The sequence below is a fragment of the Daucus carota genome, chromosome 1 (assembly GCF_001625215.2).
Source record: "Daucus carota subsp. sativus chromosome 1, DH1 v3.0, whole genome shotgun sequence".
NCBI classification, from domain to species: domain Eukaryota; kingdom Viridiplantae; phylum Streptophyta; class Magnoliopsida; order Apiales; family Apiaceae; genus Daucus; species Daucus carota.
Window position 1 is genome coordinate 43254349 of NC_030381.2, and position 21489 is coordinate 43275837.

The 21489-nt window shown below is 32.4% G+C and overlaps 3 protein-coding genes across 3 annotated transcripts; 1 reads left to right on the forward strand and 2 right to left on the reverse strand.

Annotated features, from left to right (window-relative positions):
• Nucleotides 1-1300: 1300 nt before the first annotated feature.
• On the reverse strand, nt 1301-5327 carry LOC108204917 (protein CANDIDATE G-PROTEIN COUPLED RECEPTOR 2). Its single transcript, XM_017374611.2, has 6 exons — nt 4827-5327; nt 3528-3719; nt 2298-2460; nt 1971-2076; nt 1799-1880; nt 1301-1672 (listed from the first exon to the last, which is right to left on the reverse strand). Exons 1-6 carry the CDS (start codon nt 5118-5120, stop codon nt 1592-1594), a joined length of 918 nt encoding a protein of 305 aa, XP_017230100.1. The 5' UTR covers nt 5121-5327; the 3' UTR covers nt 1301-1591.
• Nucleotides 5328-11856: 6529 nt separating this feature from the next.
• On the reverse strand, nt 11857-14113 carry LOC108196095 (uncharacterized). The gene is made up of 4 exons (XM_017363200.2): nt 13874-14113; nt 13594-13704; nt 13427-13507; nt 11857-12213 (listed from the first exon to the last, which is right to left on the reverse strand). Exons 1-4 carry the CDS (start codon nt 14066-14068, stop codon nt 12136-12138), a joined length of 465 nt encoding a protein of 154 aa, XP_017218689.1. The 5' UTR covers nt 14069-14113; the 3' UTR covers nt 11857-12135.
• A 1102-nt stretch (nt 14114-15215) lies between these two features.
• Nucleotides 15216-20944, forward strand: LOC108223043 (coiled-coil domain-containing protein SCD2). The gene is made up of 17 exons (XM_017397095.2): nt 15216-15482; nt 16929-17554; nt 17653-17728; nt 17824-17865; nt 17990-18052; nt 18187-18236; nt 18312-18339; nt 18459-18533; nt 18642-18752; nt 18834-18894; nt 18965-19078; nt 19177-19259; nt 19680-19749; nt 19924-19971; nt 20192-20232; nt 20455-20581; nt 20724-20944. Exons 1-17 carry the CDS (start codon nt 15258-15260, stop codon nt 20804-20806), a joined length of 1923 nt encoding a protein of 640 aa, XP_017252584.1. The 5' UTR covers nt 15216-15257; the 3' UTR covers nt 20807-20944.
• Nucleotides 20945-21489: the final 545 nt, after the last annotated feature.

Sequence of the window (21489 nt, forward strand, 5' to 3'; positions counted from 1 at the left end):
ATAGAACAATGCTAGACGCTATTAGATGTAGCGTGGCCCAGCCCACTTCCATCATATTCACTAAACATAAACGTTACTCTAAGTAGCGTCTTCATCTTTTTTTAAAAAAAAAAATACCTAAACGCTACACGATGTAGCGTTTTGGTTAAAAAACCAAAACGCTACACCAGGAGCGTCTCTAATTGTCAGTGAGGGCCATTTACCAGATATTTTGTTATTTAGGGCATTACCACCCCAAATTTGGTTATTTGGGGCCAACACCCCAAAGCTTTATATGAAGTCCTGTAATAATCCAGTATATACAAACCACTTGTAAGCTTACTGTAATTTGGTACTGGAGTGTGGCTACTGAGATGTATGTAACTACTTCTCTCCCTGTGACTCTTGAAGAAAATCTGCCTGGAGTTGCAGGATTTTACATAAATAATAAAGGAAGTGAAATCTCGAGAAGTCAAGTTTCATTCATGGAAACCTACATTAGAGCATCTCCAATAAGCTCTTTATTTGAGCTCTTAAATTAAAAAATAAAGAGCCATGTCAAATTTTGAGCTCCAAGAGACTCTTAGAGGCTCTTTAAAAGCTTAAGAGGCTCTTCTCTCTCCTCAATTGTAGGAGCCACTAGATAGCTCTTAACTAATATTTTATTATAAGAGCATCTCCAAGAGGCTCTTCATTTAGGCTCCTAACTTGAGATTTGAGGAGGGAGAAGCAAAATGTTGCTCCAAAAGACTCTTAAGTGGCTCTTAAATCTTAAGAGCCTTTTGTTTCTCTCTCCTGTCTCCTCAAAGTTAAGAGCCACCACATGGCTCCTAACTTATTTTTTTACAATAAAAAAATCCTTCCCTCCAATCAACCTTCATCTTTCCCTCTCTTTTGTTATAGTGGAGCCCAATATATGAATAAAATATGAAATAGAGAAGAGATGTAGAGAGTATTGTTGGAGTTTATACTCTTAACTTTGTCCTAAATTACTAAGAGCCAAATTTTTTATATTATATTTAGGAGCCAACAAGGAGGCTCTTGGAGATGCTCTAAGTTTGTTCCACTTACTCTCTTTCTTTCCACTTTCTTTTGTCTTTTTATGAGTTCAATGTACTTTTAATAATACAAAAATAAATAAAGAGTGGATATAAAGAACATTGTTGGAGTACATGTACACTAAATTGCTAAGAGCTAATAATTTATATTATATTTAAGAGTGATTCTAAGAGTCTATTGGAGATGCTCTTATCTTCTGTCCAGATGCTACATTGTATTTACACCAAACTACAATTGTTCAGGAAGTAATCAAGTGAGGAGGGAAAAAAAATCTGACAAAGGCAGACTGCTTGTTAAGCAAGACCGTAAGGAAGATGACCAAAATAACCTAGCGTATCTGCTATTACATCTAAAATTCGGTTCTGTCTTATAGTATATTGCAATGAACAACATTTCTACAGGTGCCCAACAACATTGTTTATGAAACTGGTAAAGCACAAACCAGCAACAATAAAGGTAGAATCGAGGCTAAACAATCTTCGTGTGATCATATTTGTATTTACAGTTTACACAGTGTTCCACATAGCATTTTCTGTATTATGGATGATTGTCTTTATAACTCCCAATCAGCGTCAAAGAAGCCAGCATCTTTCATTTCAGAATAATAAACACTCTCCAGATTCAGAGCATCCTCCTGCAATTATCAAATAAACATTCATCAAGGTTTGACACACATCTTTCACAAGGACGGGACTAATAAGCACAAAAGCTAGCTAAATAGATGAAACAATATATTCAAAAGACCAAGACAGCCAATGACCTCAAAGAAGTCAGCTAAGAATGTAACATATAGCAGCGGGAGATACAAGGCATGGTAGCAAACAGTTGTGACGCCATACAACCTGTCACAGAAGATAAATGATTAATTTATCAAATAAAACCTAGTTGTAGAATAAAGAACATCTGCCCAACTCTACTAGTTTGTTGATTACCAGGCTCCAAATGAAGCACCATGTCCTGTCAGCAACATACAAGCTAATGATGCAGTCACATTCAAGCAGAACATGATAGTAGTATACTTGTAAAAAGCTGGTCTTGCTGTAAAATAAGAAAACAATCATGTTGCATGAAACTGCCGAAGTAGAACAAATCAATGAATGCCAGATATGGGCAAAAAATCAAAACAAACTGTAGTACTGTAGACTGAAAATAGAATATGGAGTTGTTGAGTCGCTGGATTTCTGTAGGACAAATAACTAATCCTCATACTGCTTAATATACAGACTTGTAACAAACGATGATGAAGAGACATAACATACCAGGTAATCTCTCTCTCCAGTCTGAGTTATACATATACAGTATGATACCATAGACTGCAGTAAGTAGTAGCTTATGGATGACCCACAATCCCCATTTGACCCGACTTCCGCCCTCACCGTCATTGATAAATACCGGAATTGAAAACCCGTAAAGATATATAGCCTACAGATGAAGAGTAAATAATAATCAATCAATAATTTCTTACCTAAAAAAAAAGGAATTATCAATCCTCTATTGAGAATTGGATAAGCTATGATTAACAATGCTGCATACGCTATAAATATTAGTATGTTTAGATCACTAAAAATGATCAAAATAAAAACAAATTGGAATGTATTCTTTTGCTTAATGGTTAGTCACTTGGCCTTGGACATTTCACTTGAGGGGAAAAAATTAAATAATCTGAGATTTTGTTTTCTATTCTTATTTAACATTTCATTATTTTTGTTATTGTAAAATTTTACTATTGCGAGATTGTTTGTTATAGTTAGCTTAAAATTAAGGTTTTACGGGGCTTGGAACAAAGAAATGGACGTAACCATTCAAGGACCATCACTCACTAACTGAAATTTAAGTTTTGTAGACTCTTTTGCAACATGACAATAAAATCATAACCCATGTCAAGAATAAGAAGTAAGAAAATTAACTGATCAGCATCAACTGTATTTGATATTCTGAAAACCTTGGTAGCTCAAGTTTATACAAGTCAACAACATATTGCAAACAAAACGTATGGTATGGACTAGTGGACACTTGATAGCTGAAACAATGGAATAATCACAACAGAACAAGCAAGTTGAGTTTGTGAACTAACAACATATACGGACAAGAGTAAATAAGATAGCTAAGCAATTTGTGTAGATCTGATACTCCTCTGACAAAAAATTATTAAATACTGTAAATAACAAAAGCTAATCCCTTTTCTCCCCCACCTCCTTTTATTAATATTCCTTCCTGCAAAACTGACTCGTTCCCCAATCCCGAAGGTAACACAATTTCAGGATTCTAGTAATTGCAGAAAGGAAATAATGCTGTCCCTGTTCAATTACCCTTTTAATACTTTCAACAGCCAATTTCCTGGCATAAACTATTAGTTCTGTAGTACAGGAGTACTCTTGTTTCAAATGAAATTTGGAGAAATATCAAAATTTATCTTTTTTTACCTTCAGCCTTTACTATGAGTAAGATCATTCAGTAGAAAGGACTAAACGTATAACTACTTAAAATACCTTAAGAAGTGTATCAAAAGCAACAATAAGTCCTGAGACAACAAAAGTCCTTGTCAAAGCTTCTTTCCCACTAGCATGGTTTCCTTGGAGTAAGAAAGCTACCAAGCTTACTTCAAGAAATAGCATTCCAGCATCCGTAAAAAGTGATAGGATATTCCATGGTGTTTGTCTTGCGGAAGTACATTCCCATGCCTGTACCAAACAAATAAAGTCTTAACAAGACATATCAATGTAATAAAGATACTCCATGGTGATAGGATATTCTGTGGTGTTTGGCTTGCAGAAGCACATTCTTATGCATAAAATTTCATATTGTCAACCTCAACCTATATATATAAATATACCTGGTTTGTATCCTGGTATGTAAAAAGTGATAATGAATCCATTTCACTATTTAAAATTGTTTGATTTTTTTTAGGGAAATAAAAACACATTACTTGCTTTCTTCACTCATCCATCCATAAAACAGTCTATAGTCACTTTCAAAACACAATATGGGTTTGACCTGAACCTAAGTTACTCAGTTAATTTCATAAATGCACCAGGAAAGACTATGGCTTGTTCAGCCACGATTCACAACATTATTTCCTCCTTGTGGTGTGTCCACTTGAGGGAAAAGGGTTCATGTGAACTCAAAATGAATCTTTCTTAAATGAGAGGTGCTTTAAGTTAATCCTCTTTGCAAAACAGCAATGAACAAAATGACAACTTAAGAGGCAAAACTACAAGCAGTAGTAATCAACAGAACTACCAACTACTTGAGTAATAAGCATACACTACGATCTACTACTACTACTAACACACTGCAAGTAAAATACTACCTTTGCTTCTATGTTTAATTGACTAATTACAGTTAATTTTAAAAGAAAGCATCTACTCAATCTTGCACCTGACGGATCAATCTATAACGACCCTTCCACCTAATCTCTGTCTTTGAACAACCGGATAAACAGAAACAAATTAAGAACTAAGACCACTTTCATTTCTCCACTACAAAAATAATCTCATCAACAATTCGGTCTATTCAACATACAAAATCGTCCTTCCATAGTTCAAAGAAACCAAAGTATCCCACAGCTAAATCACCCTACTATCTCTTTATTTAAACCACCGAACCTAATTAAATCAACAGCCGAAATTTTCTCAGCCACACTATCCATATCTACAAACAAACACGTAAACCAACAAATTCAACAAATTTCACGACTCGCCAATTCATAAGTAATCAGTGCAATTCCAACAAAATTCCAAAATTAAAACACAAATAAAACATAATTCCAAATACAAACAAAACCTAACCTGAAGCAAGCACCAAGCAAGATTAAAGAGAGCCACAAGCCAAAGAAAGCCATAATAAGCAATAATAACAAGTGATCGATCATTCGAAAGCTTTACGAAACTCTTCTTAGCTTGAACCACCAAGAACACCACAAACAGCAACGAAGGAACAATCAATCCAATATTATGCAAAAACCCATGACAATTAACAAGCCATCCGTACAAATTGCCGCCAGTTATGACATAATGTGTATCTACCGAGTCTGAGATCATTGAAATTGGGGGTTGTGCAACTATACTCTCTAGATTTCTCATTATTATCTTAACTGTTGAGCTACATGTATAACACTGGTAGATTCAATTGTTGATTTCACAGAGGAATATTTTTTAGGAATTTGGGGATTTTGAAGAAAGCCCTAACCCTAATTGGATTTCAGCAAGATTGTGTTTTAGTGTTTGACTGGATGTTAAGTTAAGTCATACTCTCCTCCGTGTCTTAATATTTTCATGTTTTCTGTTATCAAGTTTATCAACACACATTTTTCTTCATTAATATCTTTAATTTCATATTAATATTAAATATAAAAACTTTATTATATTAAAATACTTGCAAATACGAATCCAATAAGATCACTCACAACTATATTTAATCCTAAAAATTAAACATAAATTAGTAATTTGTCTAATGTTATGAACAGTTCGACACATGAAAGAGGAAAAGTAAAAAGAAACGGAGAGAGTATATTGCCATGTGCCATTTCAAACTTGGCAGCTCGGTAACTTTTGGTAAGACGGTAAGTGATAAAATTCGAAACTTATTATTTTTAATTTTATTTTTAATATTATTTCACTGATGGTTGTGTATTTGTTGTTGTCTCGTATTTGTTTTTGCTACTTTTATGCAGTGTTCTAAAAATCCTTGATTTAACCGATTAATCCCCCACTAATCCTCTGCTCGGTCACCGATTCGATATTTGAAATTTGATTAATCCTTATATATATTTCTTAATCGAAGTATATATGATAAATTATTAAAATTAAAATACTATATTACTTGAAATATGAATAATTATAGAGTTTATGAATATAGAAAATATAATAGTTACTAAATAGCTAATATAATAATAACTAAATATTTTAATATTAAAATAAATCCGATTCTCACTCCGATTAATCCTTCCGATTAATCCCCGATTTCCGATTAATCCCTGAATCGGTAGCTCAGTCGATCAGGTCCGATTCCCGATTTCTGTAACACCGCTTTTATGACAGTGTATCCAAAAAAATTATTAACTGATTCATTATAATTCTCATATTGAGTTTTTAATATTTTCTTATATCAATTAGTAATAGAAATAATAAAAATCATTTATCTCTAAATATTTTTCAAATATTGACATGAGTTGATGTATTTTTAGTTAAACATAATTTTCATATTTCATATTTTCCATATACGCTTCTTCTTCTTTTTTCTTTTTTTTTTGAAAATGAGAATAAATCTCAACGAGAATCGGCAATTCACCGTGATAATTCTTTCATTCAAGAAAGCCTATTATCTAACCGTCGGACATGCAAGATGACCGGGGAAATTTAGACAATAAAACTTTAATGTCCGAAAAGAAAACCGACCTTCTTCCAAGAATCCTGAAAATAAAACAAGAGAAACAAAAAGAATATAAGTCGATATATTTAACAGATTATATCAAAATATTCCCACAATCATGATAACTCATGATTGAGACAATTAAGCTCTTAATTAAGGCATAATAATAAAATATTAATATCCTTAATTAAGACACAATTAACGCCCTCAAATAAGGCTCAATTAACACGAATTAAATAAATAGATAATGATTCATATTTGTCTTTTAAAATCACAGAAGATAAATGTTGATCTCTTCAACTATGTGTATGTGTTAATCATACATAATATACATAATTTTACTGAGAAAAAAAAATAGCTTCTTAGGAAAGATTACAGCGGTGACAACCAAGAGTGACGGTATCCATAGGTCACTGTCAACAAGATGATGAAAGATCTATCTATGAGATAAGAAAGATAGTGCCACAGAAAATAACAAAACGGAACAAGTTCTGTTCAATTTTTTGGCTCCGTTCTTTTAAATTTGTTTTTCAAGAAAATTATATCTTTAACACTGTCTATTTATTTTTTAAAAAATATTTTTATCTGTTGGGTCCTTCGAAAAATAAGTTCTTACATTCCCTCGAAAAAGAATCCATAAAAAAAAAGTTTCAATATATTTCTTAAAACTTATTTTATAAAAATATTTTTTTAGTGAAAACTTATTTAAGTAAATTTTTTTTGAGATTACCTTTTGTGAAAAATATTTTTGAAAGTGAAATCTTTTTCCATAAAATATATTTTCAAAATGGGAAATTTTTCAACAACAAGCAGATTCTAAATATTATTTTAATTTAATTATTATTATTCAGTCTCCACGTTTAAAATAGAACTTGGACATATAATTTTTTTAATATATATTAAAGAAAATTAACAAATAAATAAGAATTATACATCTTTTTGAAGTTTCTTTCCAACAAAAAGATTCATAACATTTTTAATCATGAAAAACACTTCACTATATATATAATAAAATTATTGTTAATTAAAAATTGGTCACGCCGGTTATTGTAAAAAAAATTTAGATAATAATAAAAAAGATAATCTATTACAAATAATATTGTTGAATATGCTTTGATGAGTAATTAATTGTAGTAATATTAATTTTGTTGAAGAATAATATCATATAAAAATATTTTTAAGATAGTCATGTCTATTCACCATACTTTTTCATCAATTTTTTTAACTAAATTAAATAATGTAAAACCTCTAATTAAATAATGTAAAATCCCTGAAAATATTTATGATGATTTTATTTGCATTGATCGGAGTTTGAGGCAGCTAGATGATTTAATTTGCATTGATTGGAGTTTGAGGTAACTGGAATGCTTATAAATTTGGAGGACATCATTGCCATCTTCTGATCTCACATCAACCAGTACAATGTTTCTTTTTCCTTTTCAACCTTGTTCAACCAGTATAATATTTCTTTTCTACTTGTCACCAACATCAAACTAGTATAATATTTCCTCATCATCGACAAAATGAATGGAGCCACATGCTAGCAACTCGATGATGATAATATCCCGTGGCGGATCCAGGTCTTGAAAATAAAGGAGGTCATATATAATATTTTGTAACGATGACTAATCAGGATGAACATAAAAAAATTTTAATATTCGTAGTAGTCATCTCCACCTTGATTAAAATGGTGGATACCGGAATGATAACATAAAAAACAAAATTTTAATATTCGGGTTATGTTATTTTTTACCGTTGCATTTATTATTGCATTTATTATGTAATTATATAAAATTAGGGACAAAAATATATGGGGAAGCATGTTCGGCTAGATTTGTCTGTGAACTACAATAATTTATGTGCTTTATTGTATTCGAAATTGAAGATTAATAGTAGTAGGTTTGGGTTGAGGTTATTTTATAGGTGTAAAAATCCCGATGATCTAAAATTTGGGATTGTACCAATTGAAGATGATGATGGTGTTGAGTTGATGTTTGGTGTTGTGGTGTCAAATGTATGCCTTTTTTTTAAATCTATGTGGAAAAATTGTCGAGTGATGGGAATTTCCCTCTTATCCTTATAAAGACCGCTTCTAATAATATGAGAGATTTACTTTTATTCGTTGAATTTGTTTTCGACGAACATAAGAGCGTGACCCTCATTATTCGAGCACATGATTTATACATTATCATGCATCTGTGGTAAAATCATCATGCCTTTTTACTTAACCAGGAAAGGACGAATCAACTTAGGAAGACACAGTGATGCTTCAAATATGCATAATATCACTTACACGGTAATGGAATCTCTTGGTGATTTATACCCAGTCTTGGAAAGCACTGCTCAAATCCAAAAGAATGGAGCTCAACATAGGGCAAGAAGGCTTTGAGATTGCTCCCAATAATCTTCTTGAAACTAATCCTCTCACAAATATCCGCAGTACAACATTTTCTTATCTCTATCTAGCTATCTTTATTTGTGAAGGAATGCGAATATTATATATTCATAACAGTATATTCAGTACTTTTGTCGAAGAAGGTATGACAGTACCGGAGCATTTTTTTCTTATCTCTATCTAGCTGTCTTTATTTGTGAAGGAATGCGAATATTATATATTCGTAACAGTATATTCAGTACTTTTGTCGAAGAGGGTATCTCTATCTAGCTGTCTTTATTTGTGAAGGAATGCAAATATTATATATTCGTAACAGTATATTCAGTACTTTTGTCGAAGAGGGTATCTCTATCTAGCTGTCTTTATTTGTGAAGGAATGCGAATATTATATATTCGTAACAGTATATTCAGTACTTTTGTCGAAGAGGGTATGACAGTACCGGAGCATTTCTTGCAGTATTTTTATGGTTGGTCTGCAGCATCCTATATTTTCACAGCCTATGCTACAAATAATCATCATGGTCCCTTCAACTGTTATCAAGTCTATCAAGTCACAGCTGATTATGGAAAGATGGGGACAAGCCTTTGCACCAAGAAATGTCAACACCGATATGATGGCTTTATATCAGTACACCGTCGATCAATATCACCGGAATTTATTGCGAGAAACACCATGATAAGTAAGTATTGTAGTATCAACTCTTCCTAAGAGCTCTAAGAGACACTATTCTTGACAGAGTGAGGAAGAATGAATGGTGTCTATTATGAATGATAAAGTTGAAGGTCAATACATTAATTATGAATTTAATTATGAATTTAGTTATGAAATAATTACATTTAATTATAAATTATTATTATTTTATTTTTGCCGTGAATTATAAATTATTATTAATTGCATGTATTAGTGATACAAAAGGTCAAAATAGTAATTTATTGGTGAATAAACTATTACATGTTAGAATCTTATCTTATCTTATATCTTATCTTATATATATAATAGATGATATATTTTAATATTTAATATTTTATTCATGTTTAATTTTTTCTAGCGATATACTTGTGTTGGGAATACAAGCACTAAATTCATTAATATGCTTGTGTATTTGAATTTCAAATCAAACTATACTACACTAAATTTGAAATATTAAATATTCATCAATCAGCATCTGAGCTTATTTACGAATTTATTTACGTATTGTATGGTTAGAATTCATTTGTTGCATCTCTCCTAGAATTATTTCATATAATCTTTTATGATATTTAAATAATATAATTTTATAGCAATTTAAAATAATGAGAGTTTATAAAAATATCCATATTTCCCAATTTATTTTCAAAAGTACGGTCAAAATTGTAAATGAGATTGTAACGCTGGTTGAAATAGTTAGATTATCAGGTTATTGCGTTAGAAACGAGGTTACATATATGACTGAATCATAATTTTGAAAAAAAATTGTAACTTTGATATTTTTGAAGAAAATCTAAATTATATACTTATATATAATAAGTGTAAGAGAGACAATGGTCGCATGGTCGTCTTACTATCATAAACTTATCATCCGTTCGATCGTATCTAAAATAAATAAGTAATGTTATATTAAAACAAAAACATGTTCTATTCTATTAGGCAACTTGATGTCTGCTTGTATATTTATGACTCCTTTTCTTAATCCAAAACAAATTTTACGTTCTAGATGTTTATGAATTTTTTAATCCGAAATAAATATTTCTTACCGGTTTTAATTTTAGAAGCATATAAATCACACTGACAAAATTATTTATATTTAATATATTTTCTTAAACAACGTATTAAAATAAAAATAATAATATGCACAATATCAAAACTAATAGGCCGAATTTATGTGATGAATGAACACAAAAAACTTTTCTTAATCCAAAATAAATTTTACATTTTTCTTGCATGTTTATGATTGCTTTTCTTAATTCAAAACAAATTATGTTTACCAATTTTAATTCTAACCATATAAATTTTTAGAAGAATAAATAAATCACATTAGGTATCATAATTCTAAGATAAATATATTTATAAATATAATCTAATAAGTTGGCATCACATATATAGAACCCAACTACACAAATACATATCAGCAAAAAAATTAAGGGAAAGACGTGAAATTATCGTATTTGAAGTTGATATTACATACAAAATTCTCCCATACAAATACAAATTAATCAAAAATAGTATATATAGCAGAATCTTCAACATCCGAGACCGAGACAACACCAAAAATTTTCAAATATAAAACTGGCCAAGATCATGAGCATAAATCACTCTTACATAGCCTAATTAATTTCTCCTATCATCTTTGTAAAAATCATTTTGTAAAATTTTGTTAATATCAAAATATAAATATATCAGCAGAATAAAAGACGAGCATACAATTTCATGAAAAATATTTAAAAGGATAACAAATAGTTGATCATAATAAATGATGTTGCGAACAATATAACATTACTACTGAACAAACACGAAGACAAAGGTCAAAATTAAGACTGACCAAAAGGACCAGACAAGAGGTTAATACTACACAAATAAGTTCTGCATTAAAAAATAATATAATTTCATATTTTATTTTTATTTAATTTAAAATTATGATTTATCATTGATAAATATTTTTTCCCATCATTTTAAATATATTATGAATAAAATTTTATAAAACAATTAAAAAGGTCTCGTGAATTGCACGGGCTATAAGTTAGTAATAATAACACATTATTTTCAAAATATATCATTATAACCAATCACACAATGTCTTGCTTTCAAAATGATGCGAAATAAGTTAGAAGTAGAAAGTACTAAATTGTTTTTATAATTTATATTTTTTTTCCTAAACATTTTAATATCTTATCATCACTAATTTATTTCTTACTTTTATTCCGGTTATTTACAAAGTCATTTTGTTTAAGATAAACAAAACTGTCCTAATAAGATGGAATCTTTTTGATACAATCTATCTGTGTACGAAAGCAGCCCTGTGTTTAGGACGGAGAATGAGAGTGTGCATTCAAACAAAAACATAAAACTCGAAGCCTCCATTAACCCGTCAGTCGTACATTGTACTCAACAAAAAATAAAAACCGAAAATAACACCAGCATAAAAGCATCCGTTCTTATTTTTTGATATAAATAAATGATACAGATATCGTTTTCTTATTTATTAAAAAAAACCACACATTATATCTAACAATCTCCAAAATTCTAAATTGAATCAAATATAATGCACACTATGGACATTGTATCTTAATGTTAAGTCAAACTTGTCACTCAATTAATAAAACAACTCAATACAGAGATAATGTTGGTCATATCTTCAGGCTGCACTTGAATTCATGATCTTGGTAAGTTCCTCTAGTTTGGACATTCTCAGCCTCTCACTTTCTTTCACCAACTGTAAACAAAAGCAAAACACTTAATTAAGTGGCATTCCACCTCTTTCAAAAGATAAAGCTAATCGCGCAATGTTTGAACGAAGAAAAGCAGCGACCGATTCTCCAGAATCTCACAATGTTAGGACCGATTCTCCAGAATCTCACAATGTTAGGAGGATAGCTTATTAAGATAATATATTACTCCCTCCGTCCCCCTCAATTGTTTACATTGGAGGGGGACACGGAGACCAAGACAATGTATGAAAAATGAGTAAAGTTAGATGAAAAGTGGGTAAAGTGGTGGGACCTATCAATATTTAATAATAGATTTGATATAATGGAGGAAGGTAGTGGGTGTAATAGTAGTTTTTATTGTTAAATATGAGATAGTGGGGGAAGATAATGGATGTAATGTGCCTGTTTGGGCTTAAGAAGCAAAGGATTCTTTTGAGCAGAAGTCCAGAAGAGAAGTTGGTCATGTGTTTGGGAAAAAAAGTCGAGCGCTCAAAGTTGGTTCTAGAAGCAGAAAAAAAGAAGCCTGGAATCCATGCTTTTTTTATTCTCTTCTCACCTTTCAAAACATAGCTGCTGTGCTGTGTATCTCCGCTGGATTTATTTAATTTATAAATCATATTTAATGTGAAATTAATATAATTTTGTTGGTTTTACACAGTAAAAATGATCCTTAATTGTTACATTATTATTATTTAAATTATTTGTGTTTAGTATAATGTATTTAAATTTCTAAGCAAGTTTATCTATTATCAATTTACACTCTTTTAAAAATAATATTATAATGTACCAAACACTGCATGAACTTAAAAGTCAAATCATCCAAACACTAAAAAAAACTTATAAGTTTAAGTAGCCAAACACTAAATTTTTACTTCTGCTTCTCACTTCTACTCCACTTACTTCTTTTAAGCAAGAAGTCACTTCTTTTAAGCTTAGCCAAACGGCCCCAATGATGGTAAAAATTTACTATTTATAGTAACGTAAAGAAATGAGAGGGACATCCCAAAATAGTAACCGTAAAGAAATGAGAGGGACAGAGGGAGGATTTCAAAACATGAGCATGAGAATATTATGATCGTTCTTGAGTCTCCGAAACTGGGCTCACCATGATCATATATTATTCTAACAAAAGCATCCGCTAAATTTGTTTACAAGTAAATTATCATAGATATGTAAAGGGAATGATATACACCAACAGTAAAAGTCTACATTTTGCACCTCTACTAATGTGGTTGTGAGTTTAGCTTTTTCATTGTTCTTCTCGTGAAATGCCTCCAGCGTTTCTTTATACTCTTTCTCCTGTGTAGCAAATGAAAGGTTTCCGGATTTCACTTTAGCCCGAGTGTTCCAATCTTGTCAAAAATAAGAAAATATAAGAAATTCACCTTCTTTTGGCAACTCTGTCCGAGGAGTTTGAGGTCACGGTTGGTAATATCAATTTTCTTTCTTACAACGGCTACTTCCTTCCTCATGGGGTCTCCTAGCACCTCCAGCTGCTGTTATAATAACATATTAATAAAACTGAGTGAACATCGGAAATTTATCAATAACACTACAAGAAAAATGGTTTTTTTTTGTCAATTATGATCGATTTTAGGCGAATAACGATCGAATTTCGGGTCGAAAAAAGCCGCAAGTTTCACATCAACTCTTGTATACACTTACATTCCAAACTTGTGCGAGACGTCTTGTTTCTTCTTCTGCTCTGCCAAGCTGATACTCCACTTTTTCCTTTACCTCCATTTTCTTCTTCTCAATCTCCTCTTCTTTAGCTCGAAATGAAGCCATGGTCTCATCCTCGTACTCTGATTCCATAGAAATATTCCCATTACTTGCACTGTTTCCTTGGTTTTTCATCATTGTTTTGATAAACTCTGTGCTTATATAGTTTGATTCTTTACAAATATGTGCTTCCCCTCTCTATTTATATATAGCTTTCTTTGCTTTTGCTTAAATTTCTTCTTTCCCGGCCGGAAACCATGCATATCATCAAATAAGCAACAAACAGTAACTAAATTCTTTGAATTGAAGACTTGTGATCTCCAATTGTTCTTGCTTAAAGCATGAGAAATTATGGTAGGTGAGATGTTACTCCTTTTAAAGACCCAAAGGAAGGTAAAAAGTAAGTATATTATTTTTAGTTTAAAATAGTACGTATCAAAATTTATTTTAATTTTGAAGAAGAATGTTGGTTTGCGTTAGTTTATTTGATATATAATTATATTCTTTTTAATTTTATTTTAAATATTTGGAAATAAATTATTTGATGCTAATTTAATTATATATATTTTTCATATAATGTCAAGTACAAATCATAACTATTCTATATTTTGTTTAGACCGGTATTATTTTGATTATTTATTGATTTTTTATATTTAATATTAAATATAATTATTACTCTTTCCGTCCTATTTTTCATGTCCCTTTTGAAAAATTTACACATTTTAAGAAAATGTTAGTTGAGTATTTAAATTTTTTATATAATCATATTAGATTATATTATGTTCTTAGATTACGTATATTAGTAAAATAAAAATATGTGTAGATAATGTGAAAATGAGCTGTAAATGTAACGGTAAAGATCGCCCATGTAATTGGGAGCTGTAAGCCTGTAACGCTGAGCATAGATTAACCAATTTTTGTGTGTGCATAGTTGAAAATTGGAGATTGTTTAATTGACTATGACGATGTGATCCGATATCTCTCGATAACAAATTGTTGATCCATATAGCATAGGTACGTATATCAATTAAAGTTTCTGCTTTCTCCATATTCTGTACATTTAAGAGTGTATGATTATACATTGCTATGCAAATTTGAGTAGATTCTAATGATATACAATGTAAATTTATAATGTACGGTCAGGAGAAATCATAATCTACATTTTAATGTTACCTCCTTGCTCATATTCTAAACGGGATATACTCGATAATGTGTGAAATTGTTTGGTTTACTTTAATGTTACATTAATTATATGATTGTTGTGTGTGTGCGCGCAGATGTATAGTCATTGAGGAAGGGGAGGGATCAATTCAGTGAATGAGAGGCGATGACGTCACCAATGCAACGCCATGCACGGTCTGCCTCAGCTGCTGTTGGGTCAGCAAGTGGGAAGAAGCTGTTACATTCAAAAGCTGCGGCTCAGAGGCTGGCGAATGTGATGGCGGCGGTTGATGACAGTGATGAGGAGGACGATTTTGTTTTGGAGAGTGCCCCTAGCATTGGTATTGGTGGTAGAGGGAGAGCAGCTAGGCCTAGCTCCCCGATGGCTATGGTAACTCCATGTTCATTTTCTATATTTCTGAGTATGTTTTCTCTGCATATATCCTTAAATCATTCCTAAGTACATATGTCTTGCTGTTGCACATGTATGAAATTCTGATAATTGTAGTCTTAGTAAGGGTCTAAATCTCAATCTCACCCTTTCGAGACAAGGTCTGATTAACAAACATATAAAGGGGCAAACTCATGAGATCAATGTTATTTCATAATATTGATCAGACAAAAGCAATATGTTATATTTCATAATCAGACACACAGGCATGCTGGTCAGGCTTGGGTTTTGTAGGGCTTAATGAAATTCCTATGGTGGGAGCACAAGCGGAACTAGAACAACAGATGTATTAATTTGTGCAACTGCTGATATAGAATAACAAGTTGAAATTTTGGCACTTGTTAACACTGAAGACGCTTAATAAGACGAAATCTGTTGTCTGTGTTATAGTTTGTAATATCGTGTACCTTACTCGAGACTTTTACTGCGTTCACTTGGATGAAATGGAATAGAATTTGTACTCTAATTTGGGGTTGATTGGATAAAATGTCTATAATTTTTAACTACAATCATTCAATTCCAAATTATTTGAACTAAAAATCTAACCCATATGTTTTGGAAATAACACTCAATTCCACCTCTTCAATATCATTTTCCCTACAATCTTCATCTTAAAAAATTTGGAATCACTAGTGTCTCGTACATTCTTCTTTCTCCATAAACTACTTTATAATGTCATCATTTCATTCCATCCAAGTGAATGCAACCTAAGAGCATCTCCCATGCATGGGTGCTAATCTTTGGTGTCAATATTGCCAAATCATCAAAATCATTAATAATTTATATATATCCTCCCTCTCCAATAGTACTTTTGACACCTTTGTTCCCAAAACTTACTCCAATGTTGGCGGTCATTGTTGCCAAATCATCAAAATCATTAATAATTTATATATATCCTCCCTCTCCAATAGTACTTTTGACACCTTTGTTCCCAAAACTTACTCCAATGTTGGCGGTCATTATTGCCAAATCATCAAAATCATTGATAATTTTTTCCTCTTTCTCCAATAGTACTTTTGACACCTTTGTTCCCAAAACTTACTCCAATGTTGGCACCCAAAGTTGCCAATATATTCAAACTAGTATAATTATAAATAGATATTAAGGTACATGTCTTTGATATTGATGTATACATTTTTTCTACTTTGGGAGGGTGCCCAAAGTTGGGAACTTTGTTCGGCACCCCCTATCACTCCAATGAAGAGCCAACAAGAGTGTCATTCATGGCACATGACACTTTGTCACTCTTTTTGGCACCCCCATTGGAGTTGCTCTAATAAGACTAAGTCGGCTGTCAGTGTTTTAATTTACAATATTTTGGATCTTACTCTTGGTAATAGTTTAAGGTAGTCATGAGGATTGAACATTCTGTGTTGCTTCTTTTAGCCAGCTCGAACACATACCGCAGATCCACAAGCAAGACCATCAGGCACCTGGGCCTCTCTACCTGGAAAAAAAGATGACCTGCAATCTCTAAAGAAAAATTCTTTAGCAGCAAATAGAGAACACCAATCCTTTGACTTTGCTGAACGGCCATCATCTTTAGCAGGCATTCGCGCTTCTCAACGTGTAAAAGATGCTGAAGAACAGCCTCCATCTTCTCATGTATCAGTAGGCAGTCGTGCATCACAAAAATTCAGTGCTGACCAACGACAGTCTTCAGTAGGCAGCCGAACACCTAAATCTCTCAACTATTTTGAGAAACAAGCATCACCAATGGCAAACAGCCGCATACAATCATCCAATGCTGAACAACCTCATTCAACCCGCTCTTCATTCTCTTCGCGTACTTCTCAATCCCCCAGGTCTGGGGATCAAGTTCACGCTCCATTAGCTCGTTCTGGTTCTGGTATACGTTCACCCCGTTCTGTTAGCTCTTTAGATCAACACTTATCAGCCGTTCGTCCCAGTTTAAGAGTCAAGGCAGTTCAAATGGTGCCCCACATTGTACCTTTGAAACTAAGACCAAGCATTTCAGGAATTCCTGGAGAGAGTCCGCGAAGAGAAAAAAAGTAAGTTCAAGCATAGAATTCTTAGAAGTTTATTTTACTTGGTGCATTTCTGTTTTTCTTTGCATGTGTCCCTCCTTGTTCATTTGTTTGGCAAGCAGGTTGTCTATAGATTTGGGTAGTATGAAATTACGAGATCCTGGCAACCAGAATTCAGCTTCTGATTTACAAGATGAGGTACTTGAACTTTCAAGATAGTAATGTCCTTGGAATTTGTATAAAAAGGAATACTGTAGTTAGATATATCATGGAGAATTGAAATTGCATTGCAGGTTGACATATTACAGGAAGAAAACGAACATTTACTCGAAAAGGTGATTCTCATAATTACTCAAGGGGACTAACAATAAAAATCATTGTCTTTATCTAATTTAACCCAGTTTTTTACTTGTCACACATTATTCTGCAACCATGTCATAATTAATATGTGCTTTCTAGCTTCGACGAGCAGAATCGAGGTTTAGGGATTCAGATATGAGGACAAGAGCGCTGGAAAAACAGGTAGCTTCTAATGCTATTATGAATTGTTCATCTTACTGACTTTATAACATCAATTCATTTACTTGGTACTAATGTTAACTTAATTTTGTACATTAATCATTTTCTTGTGAAAATGTTTTATTACTTGTTTTTAGGTTTCATGTCTCGGTGAAGGTGTATCTATGGAAAAACTTCTCTTGAGCAGGCAAGTGATAAAGAATATATGTATTTGTTATGGTACCAAAGTTTATAACTACATGCTTATATATTAATATTTCAGGAAGCAGGCAGACCTGCATGAAAGGGAGGTCAGTGCTGGTGGCAATACTGGTTATGGATGCATATTTGTCAATGAGAGTCCTATAATTATTTAATAGAAGCATAAGATGCATACTTAGGATATTAGTTATGTAAAAACTTCTTGCAGGCTGCCCTGAAAGCTGTAGAACAGACATTTGGTGGAAAAGGTGAAGAGATCGTCTTACTTAGGATGGAATCCGAGGTATTCTGAAAATATATTTGATTGCTATATTTGTTTCTTCTATATGATCCATTAAGTTTATGGCAATGTCCAATGCAGTCTATTTCTAATGTACATCATTAAAACTAGTCTGCCAGGGAGGAAGCAACATCTGTAATGAAGCAGCTTGAAAATGCCACAAAAGAACTTACTTCACTTCAAATCATGACTAAAAGAATGATACTTAGTCCAGAAGAGATGGTAATTTGTTTTTTTGATCTTTTCATATAACTTTGTACTCATTTATGCTATAATTAAATGGATCAGAGATTTTCATATTAGGAAGAGGTTGTTATGAAGAGGTGTTGGCTAGCTCAGCAATGGAGCTTGTGTGTTCGTCATGGTAAATTTACAACACCTTTTAGTATTATCACTTCTATTAATCATATTAAATTTGTCCTCTTGCTTGGCAGGTGTTCATTCGGACATAGCTTCCGCGAGATATGATTACTGGTCGTCATTTGCCCGCCGTCCTTCAGAAGTTGTATTAGCTGCTGGAGAGAGAGCTAAAGTTGAAAATTTTTCAGGTATGTTAACGCAGGACTTCTCTTGGTGTTTCTCTAAATTATATTTTGGTTTTCTCCTTGCTCATCTTTCCTTTCTCTTAATATTGTATGTGTTCTAGGTAAAATTAATCTGCACAAAAAAGGCAACATTGAGGACATGCTAATGGTGGAGAGAGGGCTTCGGGAACTTACTTTACTCAAGGTTTATGTCATCGGCTAATCTTTTAAATTCCGTGCAGATTTTCTTACATCTGTTAAACGAGATTTCGTTACAATCTTTTATAATTTTTAAAGGATGTCATTAAAATCCAATCACAATATCTTTTACTTTTTCCGAGAAGTTGTGATATATTTGGTTTTAGAAGTCGAGGAAATGATTGCTGAAACTGTTGTGTTTAGAGTGTAATATATGTGTCATATTGATTGCCTGGCGGATAACAAGTAGACACTTGACCATCACACCATTTAGACAAATCCATATTTACTTCTGCTTTGGATTTTCCCATCGACTTTCAAACATGGAACTGTAAATGATAATAGAATCTACGTAATAACTATTAACTGTATTCAAATATCTGAAATAAATAGCAACTCTTTGTTTTTTCATTTTTCTTCTCTGAAGGTAGAAAGTGCTTTGGTTGTTGCAATGGCTCACAAAAGACGCCAAAGATCGTCAAAATCTGGTGTAACAGGTGTGCAATAAACTTTCAACTCTGTCATTCTTAGAATAACTCTAGACACAACCAAAACAAACTCCTAACATTACAAAGTAGTAATTCATCATGTACTCTGCATCTTGCTGGTCCTGAAGTTTAATATTTAATAAATATTACGTGTTATTCTCTAACACTAATTATCCTATGTAGATAAACTGAAGCTACCAATTGATTGTCAATATTCTACGGAAACATTTGGTAAGTGATATTAATATGAAGCCTGAAGGTTGAAATTTTTATGATAATTATCCCGATTTATTATAGGGTAGATAGAAGTAGTTTATTTTTAGTTGGGGACGTTGCTGTACAGTTATCATTTAAATTAATTCTCCATGCAATGCGCACCATCAGTTTCTCCTACCAATTATGAATTTTCTGGTAAACATGTTCTGTAATGGCGTGTTTAATTTCTTCCCAGATTTGAGCAAGGAAGAGTCCGATGATGTGCGTTTTAAGCAGGTACTGAATACACAAGAGCCTTATACTTATTTGTCAGATGTCATTTTGCTTCCTCATATCCTGTGAAAATGATTATAGACTTTGAACATTCCTTGTTTATTACGTGTTATGTCTGCAGTCTGTACACAGTTGTTTTGATAGTAATCTGCAATGTCATACATTTTATAGAACACGATCATACATATTGAAATTGAATTTTCATACACATGGAACCCTTCGCAGGCTTGGCTTCTATATTTTTGGAGAAGAGTCAAAAACCATGGATTAGAACCGGAGATCGCTGAAGAGCGTGTGAAATTCTGGATCAGCCAAAGCACTCAACAGGCAACTTCACAGGAAGCAGTTAACGGTACCATATTTGTCACTCTGATCATCTCAAATAATCTCATGCATGCTTTATAATGCAATTGATTTCCTTGATAAAAAACTAGACAGCTATTTTCAGAAGCTACTCTGAGTCGAAAAAGGTTGGATCTTTGTTTGTTTTACAGTTGAGCGTGGTTTTTCAGAGCTTAGAAAACTGGACATTGAAGCAAAGTTGTGGAAAGAATCTCGAAAAATTGTTGAAGATTAACACAGACTTAAATTCATATTATCCAAAATAATTTTGTTTATGCACTAGATAGAAATACGTCAGATGTACTTTATACATAATATTATCCTTATATATAATAAGGAACTTTTTAATTTTGCTGGTTGGTACTGTATTTGAAACGAATTTGCAAAATTTTGTTAGCGATGTAAAAATCCATGAAGCATATGTTATAATACACTACAATTCAGTTAAATTCTCCTTCCAACCTCTCGAGATTTTGGGAGAATCAGTTAGTTATCATGGTATCAGAGCTCACAGGTCCAGTCTAGATCAACATGATATGAAAGCTTGACTCGGATTTCACAAACGTCCGTGATTCACCCTCAACCCAAAAATTGAATTTCGAGAAAGGGAAATATAGAAAACAATATTAGAATGATAATCTCCTCCTAGTATCACGAGATATTGACAGAATTGTTCTGGTGACACGCAAGAGTAAATGTAAATTTTGAGCTGAGTTTTCTTTACCAGAAGCCCCATCTAAATAATTGTTTGTCGCCCAAATGCTTAATGCACGACACTCGAGCTCCTGGCCTCTTCTTATACACGCAGTCTCACATGCAGAACTGAACTGATGCTGTAATTTTGCATCTTTACTTTTAAATTATGATGACAACAAACTGACTAAATAGTAATATATTTGAGCACGTTTGGATAGGCCA